The 10,108-nt window shown below is 48.4% G+C and overlaps 1 protein-coding gene across 2 annotated transcripts in view; it reads left to right on the top strand.

Annotated features, from left to right (window-relative positions):
- The first annotated feature begins 2,306 nt into the window (after positions 1 to 2,306).
- ABI3 (ABI family member 3) overlaps positions 2,307 to 10,108 on the top strand; it is a 30,645-nt gene continuing 22,843 nt past the window's right edge. Inside the window, exons 1-2 of one of the 2 annotated variants that reach the window (XM_084804804.1) lie at positions 2,307 to 2,746; positions 5,166 to 5,333. In XM_084804804.1, the coding sequence (XP_084660930.1) occupies positions 2,633 to 2,746; positions 5,166 to 5,333 (282 nt within the window). In that variant the 5' untranslated portion in view covers positions 2,307 to 2,632. The remainder of the gene's footprint in view (positions 2,747 to 5,165; positions 5,334 to 10,108) is intronic. The other variant, XM_084804805.1, reaches the window with a different exon arrangement.

The raw sequence follows: 10,108 nt of genomic DNA, 5'->3' as shown, positions 1-10,108 counted from the left end.
GTGGGACAATATATGGGTGGAGGGCTGGATTACCCCTCACCAGGCCCTCCACGGGCTGGATTGCGTTGGTGTGTGTGGCCCATTTCAGTGTTTCTCTGTGCTGAGAAAGGCATGGAGCGCCATCATGTCTCTCTCAGCAAAGAGAAAGGGACTCAGCTACTCCTCCCAGAGCTGGGCAAATCTCTGGCTTCACATGGCGCCGGATGTCCCCATTGGGTCTCCACGTGCGATCCAAAGTGACTCAGCCAGTGCTGGTAAGAGTAGTCGCTCTTCCCAGTGCCAGCCGAGTTTCCTGCTGGCCCACATCCCCACTGTTATCTCAGATCAGACATAGCAGCTAGGTTCCTCCAGGGGCTCCGCCGGCCCTGAGGGTGTCCTGCTGTAGACCGAGTCCTGGCTGTTTGCAAGCAAATGCAAGGAGCAATGCAGTAGAACAGTCAAGTTGGCAAGCAAATGGTCAAGTGCACAGGTTTCAGTCCAAGGTAGGGATGGCGGAGAGTTCCGCCACGGATTTCAGTGCCAGTGCATTCGGCCTCCCGAAACCCGTGGCGGAACAGCCTGCCCCCCCTGCAGCCCCCGCGGATTCCTCCCGGGATGAAGCTTACCTGGGGCGGATGTTCCGGACGGCGGTGGCTACGGCGGCAGCAGCTGGTCTTTCGACTGGCTGCCACGGCCGCCATTTGCATCCTGGTCTTTGCCGTGATAGGCTATGTAAGTATTTATGGAGCCTACCACGGCAAGCCAAGCAAAAAAACAACAACAAACTGTGTACGCAAATGGCGGCAGCTATGGCGGCCGCCATTTGCGTTCCATTTTTTCCCGCTGTTTTAGCCTATGTAAATATTTACGTAAGCTATTACAGCAAAAAAAAAGGAACGCAAATAGCGCCCACTACGCTATTTGCGTTCCCCTTTTTTCACCGTTAATAGCCTACGTAAATATTTACGTAGGCTAAAACGGCGAAAAATAGGGAACGCAAATGGCGGCCACTGTAGCCACCGCCATTTGCGTACACTGTTGTTGTTGTTTTTTGCCCAGCTGTGATAGGCTACGTAAATACTTACGTAGCCTATCATGGCAGCCTGGCTGGACGCAAATGGCGGCCGCTATGGCGGCCGCCATTTGCGTCTGCAACAGCCCGTCCACAGCCGGAAGTCCGGACAGCCCTGGCTGGCTGCTTTGTGGAGCCGCTGCGGAGCAGAGCTGGCCGGGCAGGATTCTGGGGGGGAGGACTGGATCGCCTCCCCCCAGTCGAGGATTCCAGGGGGAGGGACGGAGTGCCTCCCCCCCCGCGAATCAATTCCGCAAAAAGGTAAGTGACTTTCGTACATCCCTAGCAAGATGGTTTAGGCTAAGGCAGGAGTGGTCAAAATCAGGCAGAGGTCAGAACACAGGCAGGCAGGCAATGGGGATCAGGCAGCAGCAGGAGCCGTCAAGGTAACAAGCAAGAGGTCAGACACAGTAAATCAGTCGGCTACGTTACTCAGTGCAGGATCAGGGTCGTTAGTCAGCCCAGAAGGTCAGTAAGTGGAGCATCAGTCACAGGGTGCCATTCAGGAGGCAAGGTACACGGCAGAGCCTGGATGGACCAAGTTGTTACAACCCTGGCTGGGTTTCTAGTGAAGGCTTTTCAGCCCAAACCTAGCTGGACGCCACCCAGAGCTCAACTGCAATAATCAGGGCTCCCTTTCCAAAGCTCTACTCCCAAGGAGTCTCTTTCTCTTGAAAGAGGAGACCTTTTCTGGAGGTGAGCACTCCTTCGCACAGGAGCCCTACTTAGCCTGCTGCTTGAGGCAATGATGTTCCCAGGGGTCAGGGGGTGGCTCAGCCTCTGCCTCAGAGGCAGAGTCCCTCTGTCCTGACAGGAATGCCCCTGCAACCACTTCCCCTGAATGCTCAGGCTCCTGTGGGTCTGGTGGCAGTCCCTGGTGTGGGGTACCCTGGGCTTCTGGGCCTTTAGCTCCTCCAGTCAGGGCATAACATCGGGTAGGATTAGGCCTGCAGGTCAGGGGTTCTGTGCCGCTGCTCTACATCCTTCCCAAGATGTTCACAATGTCTAGAAACATGGGCTCCAAAGTGGTATTGGGAAGGGGTAAAATGCTCAGCTGCTGAGTCAGCAAACGCGCTGCCCCTTACAAAGCTAAGCCTAGATGTCCACCTGGCATGCTTAGTAGTAAAAGCCCGCTCTGCGCTCCCAGCGTCTCTGCAGTCTAGCATGCTTCTATAAATACTGGTTTGTTTCCTCTCTTGACAGTTCCTCCCCCTCAACATTTCCTCAGTTAACTCTCATTGCTTTTGTTTCTCACAGTGCGAATGGGTTTTTTGGTTCTCAAATGGAGCACGGAGGGGTCCACGCTCAGTGGTGGAGAGGGCCGCCTAGGAATTCTCATGCAGGCTTTGTGGTTGAGGACAGCAATCAATCTCAGGATTGTTGGGCAGAAGTTCTCTGAGCAAGGCCGAGGGGAGGGACCAGCTCAGCCACGGGAGGCAACTCGAGTATAAAAGAGTCCCCAGCTGGCCCATGCCTGCATTTGCATTGCTGGGAAGAGCTGTGAGGTTCGAAACCCCTGTGCTGAGGCAGCAGGTGTGAAATAACAAGGAAGTGGGGAGTCCCGGGTGGCTCAGTGGCAACATGTCTGAATTGCAGGAGCTGCTGAACTCCATCCCTTGCGCAAGGGGGGTCCTGCGGGACAACTGCAGCAACCTGCTCGAAGTGGCTGATTACTGCGAGAGCAACTATGGACAGGTGAGTTACAGCAGGGTAGAAGTCAGGGCCGACCCTGCCACCAGTCAGTGAGACCAACGGTAGCCCAGAGAGGAAATCTGGGCCTGTGCAGTGGGACAGCCTGGGACAGCCTCCCCAAACTTGGTGCCCTACAGGTCTTTTGGGTGACCACTCCCATCATCCCGGAGCATTGGCCATGCTGGGTGGGGATGATGGGAGTTGTAGTTCAAAACATTTTGAGGGCACCAGGTTGGGGAAGAAGGGTGTTCTAAGCTGCTGTCAGGCTGCTGATGGTGTGGCCAGCTCCCAGTGCAAATAGGACGGGTGGCCCCGCAATCATCTGCAATGTTGCAGGGGATGCCATGGAGCACCGTCTGTTTACATGCAGAGCAGGCCATTGCAGGAGTTGGAGGGTCTCACACGTGGCTTGCTCCCTGTGCAAATGGAGCCTGCACCTCAAGGACTTCTGGGACGATGTCGCGGGTTCAGGTATACCATGGGTATTGAACTTCTTTCAGCCCAAGGGCCAAATTCAATTTCAGAGAGGCTCTTGGGGTCCACATTCCAATGGTGGGCGGGGCCACAGGCAAAATGGGAGGCACCAACAATACTGACAATGCCAGCACATATTGTTGCTGAAAGCTTTCACTGCCAGTAATTCAGCCTTAGGAGAGGCCTTTCAGAATGGGGTGGGGGGACGGATGGACTGCACAACAGCTGGAAAGCCACCAAACTATCAGCAGTCAGGGAGGAGGGGGTAGGGCCAGGGGCATGCCAACTGGGGAACCCCGAAGGGCTGGATCAGGACCGCAGGAGGAAGGGGTTTGGCCCCTGAGCCTCAAGTTCGGCAACCCTGAGGTACCTAGTTGTGATTCAGCCCCGAGCCAAGGTTTAGCCTGACTGGGCAACCTTCCCCACCACAGCAGTATTTGAAGCCCTCCCAGCAAGATCTTCTGCATTACATGACAAAGGAAGCACCAGTGCCAAACTAAAAGGCTACTAGTCCATGCTACCCAAAAGGGTAATTTTCCCTGTCTCAATTAAAGGCATCCTGAGGGTGAGGCTGTCTTTAGTTGACATAGGCAAGTGTGCTGGTGGTATTCCCCTTTTCTGCCACTGAGCTTGCACTGACCAACACCCATGTTGGGCACAAGGTGTTAATGGCATTCAGATTTATACTTGGAGCAGGATGATGCTTTGTTCCTTTGTGCATGTTTTTAAATGATCTGGCTTGGCACGTGTTGTTCAGCAGGCGCGTGGGATGCAATCCAATTCTCCGGCAATGACAACCTTTTAAAATTAAATGGATGTATTTCGAAATGAAAAGGGGCAAGACCCCCTACCTCCCACGGACAAGAGGACTGGCATAGAGTTCGGCGGAGTCCTCTTACCCCCACTTTGGCTGTGCTTACCTGGGTAAATGCTGGCCATTACAGGTGACCAACGGTGTGCACCACCACTTAGCCATCACTCTTGCCCAGGGCCCTGGTTTGACAGTTACTGCTGCTCAATGAGTGTGGATTGTGCCTTTGTTTCATATTAAAATTTATAGAATTTAAAATATGTTAGACTTCTTATATTTAGTTTGTGCTGATTTGGATTGATCTATGTGAAACTAGAGTGGTGACTCACACATTTCCAAAAAAGAGGAAATGCATCATCAAAAAAGAAGAGGAAGGACTAATTAGCATAAATTTGCATATGCAAATACATGTGCATAGGTGCAAATTCAAAAATAAAAATTATTATTTAAATAGAAACACAAGACATCTCACCAGAGTGGAGAGACTGACTAGGTGACCTGTGTGCCTGCTCAGTCTGCTGTCTAGGTGCAACTTCAAGGCCCCTCAGTGTTCACCATCCTTGTGGTTCTTTGACTTTAAACTGGACTTGGGCTGGGCAGCCCATCAAATAGAGGACACCTTTGAATAGAGGACTGTCCTCTGTCAGCTCTCCAAAATAGATTGTCCTCTGTAAAGTAGGATATCTGGCCATCCTGTGTAAAACACCAAACTGTCCTTTGGGGCCCCCCAAAATTATTTAAAGTGCAATCCTGTGCATGTTTAGACAGAAAAAAAGTCTTACAACTCCCAGCATTCCCCAGCCAGCTGGGAGTTGAAGGACTTCTTTGTGTCTAAACATGGATAGGATTGCACCCTTAGTATTATAACTAAGTCATAAGATGGTACACAGTATTAACTACAACAAGAACACTTGCTTGCAAATTGCCTACAATCTTCACCAGCTTATTAGTGTCACAACAATGTAAACAAAGGGCAGAGCCATGCCAGATAAAGAGCTATTCCCCTAGCTGAGCAAGGGAAAGAAGTTACAAGTCACACCTGAGGAGCAGTCACCAGTGACACCTCAGTACCTGCCTCTGTTGTTCTGATTTCTTGCACAATTCTCACTTCTTTGTTTCTTTTTGAACACCCTTAAGGCACAAGACAAACGGAAAGCCCTCGAGGAAACTATGGCATTCACAACTCAGTCATTAGCCAGCATGGCCTATCAAATCAGCAACCTGGCCAGTGACATCCTCAAAATGCTAGACTTGCAGGCCACTGAAGTCCGACGAGTGGAAGCCAACATCTGTTCCATCACACAGGTGGGCACAAAACCCATTTGAGAAGACAACAAGAAATGTGTGAAACATATGCTTGAGATTAGGCCTTCATTTGAGATGGGCCCGTGCCCCAGAACTAGTTTCCGGTTGGTAGCCTCCATGATTGGTCTGGCAAGCCTCTTGCTGTTCATTAGTCTTAGTCTTATTCTCAACGAAGTATTCTCACTGAACAAATCCCAAAGTGGTTTACTGAGGAATACAAATATTACCATATTAGAGGTTGGTTCAAAGATAGCTCATGGCTGGGGAAATGCCAAAAGTAAACAGTTACATTTTCAGTAAACACCAAAAAAATGCCAGTGTTAAGGCCTGATGAGGTGAAATCATTCCACAGGTCAAGTGTCACTGCAGAGAAGGTCCATCCCCGTGTCACCGCCAAACAGAAATCCGTAGGCCATAGCAAGGACAACAGGCCCCCCCTGAAGACCGTAGTGGTCTGGGAGGTTGACATAGGGGAGACGTTCCTTGAGGTAACCTGCTCCCAAGTTGTTTCAGGCTTTGTATATGAATACCAACACTTTAAACCTAGTTTGGTAGTAGACTGGCAGAGTGGGCTTTGTCCACCAGTGTGCTGCAGCCTCCTCCTGGCGGATGAGGGGAAGATGTATTTTTCTTTTTCAAAAAGAGCACTACTATTGGGGAGAGGCTATCACCCAGGAGTAGAGCACTCTCGGTAGGATCTCATACAGTCCTTGACATCTCCAGGTTAAAGCATGGTGGCAAGGTTAGGAGACAGCACAACTTAAAGCTTTGGACAGCTACTGCTGCCAGACAATACTGCAACTAGATAGACCACTGGTTGGTATGACCACGTAAGACAACATCATATGTCCATTTTCTCTTTGATGCAGCCAGTCCTATCAGGCTGGCTGGGGATGGTGTGAGCTGTAGTCCAACACATTTAGAGGACACCAAATTGGGGAAGGCAGCAGCTCCACAGATAGCAGGCAAAAGACTTTCCCATCTCAGCAAGGGGAGATGCCATGGTTTGAGCCTGTACCCTTCCATTTGCTAAGCATGAATATTGCCCAGTGGGTCCCCCCACCCCACCAGTACGGCAGACAGGAGGCCAGCATGATCAACATAGATGGACCATGAGAGGAACAAGATCTCTGCAGGGTTGCTTTGTATGCTCTTCCAGTTTTTTCAGGAGCTTCTTTCCATAGCTCAGAGTCATTGCTAAAACCTCAGAGCACACACACCCTTTGGGCTCTAAGCCCATCAAAAGGATTCCCCTCCCTCTCCCTTCCCTTTCTACTGGAATATAGGGAGGCATACACACCACGTTCTCAGACATTGGATCCCTCTTCCTGTTACTGGAGAGCTGCCTGACGGCTTTCCTGTTTCCCTGAGAATAATACCAGAAGAAAAACATAATGGATCAGGAAACATCAGTGGAATGGATTAATCATTTCTGTCCTTTCACCACTTTGCTATCTCCAAAACACTTACAAAATCTACTTTTAGCCCAGTTTCATTTAGTGTAGGGAAGCTGCAAGGAATAATAGTTTACTTTGTGCTTAATTTGAGCTTCCTGAAGCTGGATCCAAGAACATGCTTTACAAAATTATGGCATTTCCCAGTTCTGTTTTTCTTTTCTGCCTGCAGGTCTCGAGGCAGGGAGCGGGGAGGTGAGAGAGAGAGCACGCGCCTCTGAGCATGTGCAACATTACTGATGGGCAGTTAGTACTTTTGGTGCTATATTGTTTCACAGATCATCCATGGTCTGTATAAAAGGGTGGTGATGGAGTGGGCAGGGGGAGTGTTTTCCTTTGGTCTTAATAGATATGGAAGCATGAAATATAGGAAAAGCTGGGCTGAGACTCAGTCTGGCCTGGAAGTGGGCCAGAAGCATTACTTCCTGATTCAAAGTGGCATTACAAGTAAAACTGCACACGCCATTGGCCATTAACACTTGTGGTGGGCAAAGGGTTCATAATGCAGTAATATGCTGTGTAATGATGGATGGAAAGGTAGGGTGGGCTTTTTTTGAGAGAGAGCTGGCAAAGCATAGTGAATGAGAGCTTGAGCTATGAACCAGTCATCACTGGTTCAAATCGCAACTTAAACATAGGAACATATAAGACATTGGAGAAATCCACATCGAATCACATGAGTTCAGATTTTTAGGAATCCGACCTGTGGATTCTGCAGCGGACTGGCTTTTCCCCAGTTGGGCAGATTCTGCAGACTTGCAGACCATTGTTCTAACTTTCCTAAATTTAGTAATGGAAAATATGCAATAATATTGTTTTAAAAAGCTGAAAATGTGTATTTCCCCCATAAGCTAAAGTGTGAAAATGCACATGGGGGGATTTGCACATGGGAGGGATTTGCGCATTTGCGCAAGTGCAAATTTGCACAAATGTGAATTTGCCCAAATTCAGAAAATTTTTAAAAATCCGGTTCTGTTGATGAGCGGACAATGTTACAAAAGGTGCCTGACAATCCATGAAACACAGAACGGATTTTACACAATCCATACATCCCTACCGGTGAAGCTGCCTTATATTGAATGAGACCATTGGTCCATCTAACTCAGTCTTATCTGCACTCATTGGCAGGGGTTCTCCACAGTTTCATAAAGAGCTCCATCTTTCCCAGCCCTATGTGGAGATGCCAGGGGTTGAACCTGGGACCTTGGGGATGCAGTGCATGTACTCTACCACAGAGGTGTTCCCCCTCCCCAGTCACATTAGTTAGCAGTCTCAAGCAAGCACGTGTTTTTCAGCCTCACTCCATCCCTCTTAATCTGTGATATAATGGGCTGCCTCCACTTTTGGGTGATCTGCTTTTGTTTTTTACTAGAATTCTCATGGTCCATCAATTTGTTTTAAATTTTCAAAGTAATTATAGGTCATATTCAGGATCTCTTTACTGTGATATAATCTTTATCTTTATTAAGCAATATTTTTACTTAATATTTATTATATAATCTTTATTAAGTGATCTTGAGTACAGATTCTTACTTAGGAGGACCATAAGAACTGTCAGACTGTACTTTTTGCATTTCATTACCACTTGTCCCCAAGTTCCCTCTCTATATGTCTGTGTGCACGCGCTTCTGTTTATACACCCTTACCAACTGAGGATATAACTTCATGCGTTTAATGTAGTGGACAGTCTGCACTACAGACAAGTCGTGCAGCTTGGTAGTTTTAGCCCTGAACTTAATCCTCTTATGGGTGGCCCTTTTCAATGGCCATGTGTATTACTTCAACTGTGAAACACACAACAACCATTTCTCTTTGCCCCTCAAGCACAGTTCTATGCTTTGCAACTGCTTCTATGTTCCTGATATGTTAGAAGAACAACTACAATAACACTCTTTGCCCATGTTGATTAAAAAATAATAATAATACTCTGAGTGTGTGCAGTGTAGCATTTTAAACTCACTTAAATCATAGCCCCATCATGATGACAGGAGTAAAATGGAGTTTGCTTCTGCTGCCCTCATCAACTTCCACTTTCTGGGTGGTCATTAGGGGTCCCACTGGACTTTGGCTGTAAGGTCCAGCCCTAAGTGCACTACTGGAAATGGACTCTATTCTTTAAGGTGTTGTAAAATTCTCTCTCTCTCTCTCTCTCTCTCTTGCTGCAACAGACTAACACTGGAAATTGTTATAAGGGGTTACTGAGTCTTCCCTTACATCTTGATGTCAAGAGGAGATTACACAGGCATCAGCCAGTTTTGCTTTAGATCAGATGTCCTCCTTCTCTAGGGCAAAAGGTGAAAGGTTAATCTGAGCCAGTGCTCAGCCCCCAAACCAGTTTGGAAGCCTTGCCCCAGCCTCAAAGCCCCCCAAGCTTCACTGGAAAACAGGCTTGGAAGCACAACCCTTCCACGAAGGAAGTGTTAGAAAGGAATGCACTGTTGTGTCCATTTAACTGCCGTGTGATTTCCTTTAGTTTTCCCTGTACAAGATATTTTGAAACACCCTGGAAATCATCAGTTAAACAATATTCCCATCTATTTGGCTTGCCTATCAGGGCTGGCCTGTTACCTGAGGCAAAGACAAGATGTCTGTCTCTCTTTTTTAGGAGATTTGACTGGTTTTGCCTTCACCTGATCTGTAATCTATGCCTTCTGCAATTTCCATTTGTTGTCATTTTTCCAGAGCCAGCCCCAAACATTTTGCTGGCTGAGGCAGATGACAAGATGGCTGCTCCCCCACCCCACCCATTCTATGTACAAAGGCTGACCAGACTGGCAGTTGAATCTTATTTCAAAGCTGGTGACAGGGCAGCATCATCCACTGCATGTGAGGGTAGCATGTGAGAGTAGCTTAGGCAGTGTGGAGTAGGCCCACATGCCACATACAGAGAGCTCAGAGAGCTTCAGCTATTGGGAGGCATAGAAATAAAATAAAATAAATAAATACAGCTCTATCCATTCCATGCCCCTCAGCATCTGCTTCCTGAAGCGGCCACCTCACTCTCCATCATGGTAGAGGCAGACCAGAGGCCTGCTGGAAGCATTTCTCTGCAGCATCCCCCCCCCTTTCATTTCTGCCACAGTCTTCTTGTCACCATATGGGGGTGGGGTGGAGGGATCGCTGAGGCAGAGAGGGAGTATTTTCCTTATGAAGTGAGTTTATCGCTGAGGTAAGCTTTGAATTGGGAGCTTCCTAGTTTACAGCTCACACTCGTAGCCACAACTTGACAGCTGTCATTGAGCTCTATGAGAAGTTCTTTCTGAACAAGCACGCATAGGGTTGCATAGAATATTTACTGCCCTTTAGTGGCAGCCTAAATCT

The sequence above is a fragment of the Heloderma suspectum genome, chromosome 6 (assembly GCF_057233095.1).
Source record: "Heloderma suspectum isolate Gila_16-S chromosome 6, 16-S_ref, whole genome shotgun sequence".
Lineage (NCBI taxonomy): Eukaryota > Metazoa > Chordata > Lepidosauria > Squamata > Helodermatidae > Heloderma > Heloderma suspectum.
The sequence above is the reverse complement of the archived record's forward strand: the minus strand, read 5'-3'. Positions and strand labels throughout refer to the sequence as shown.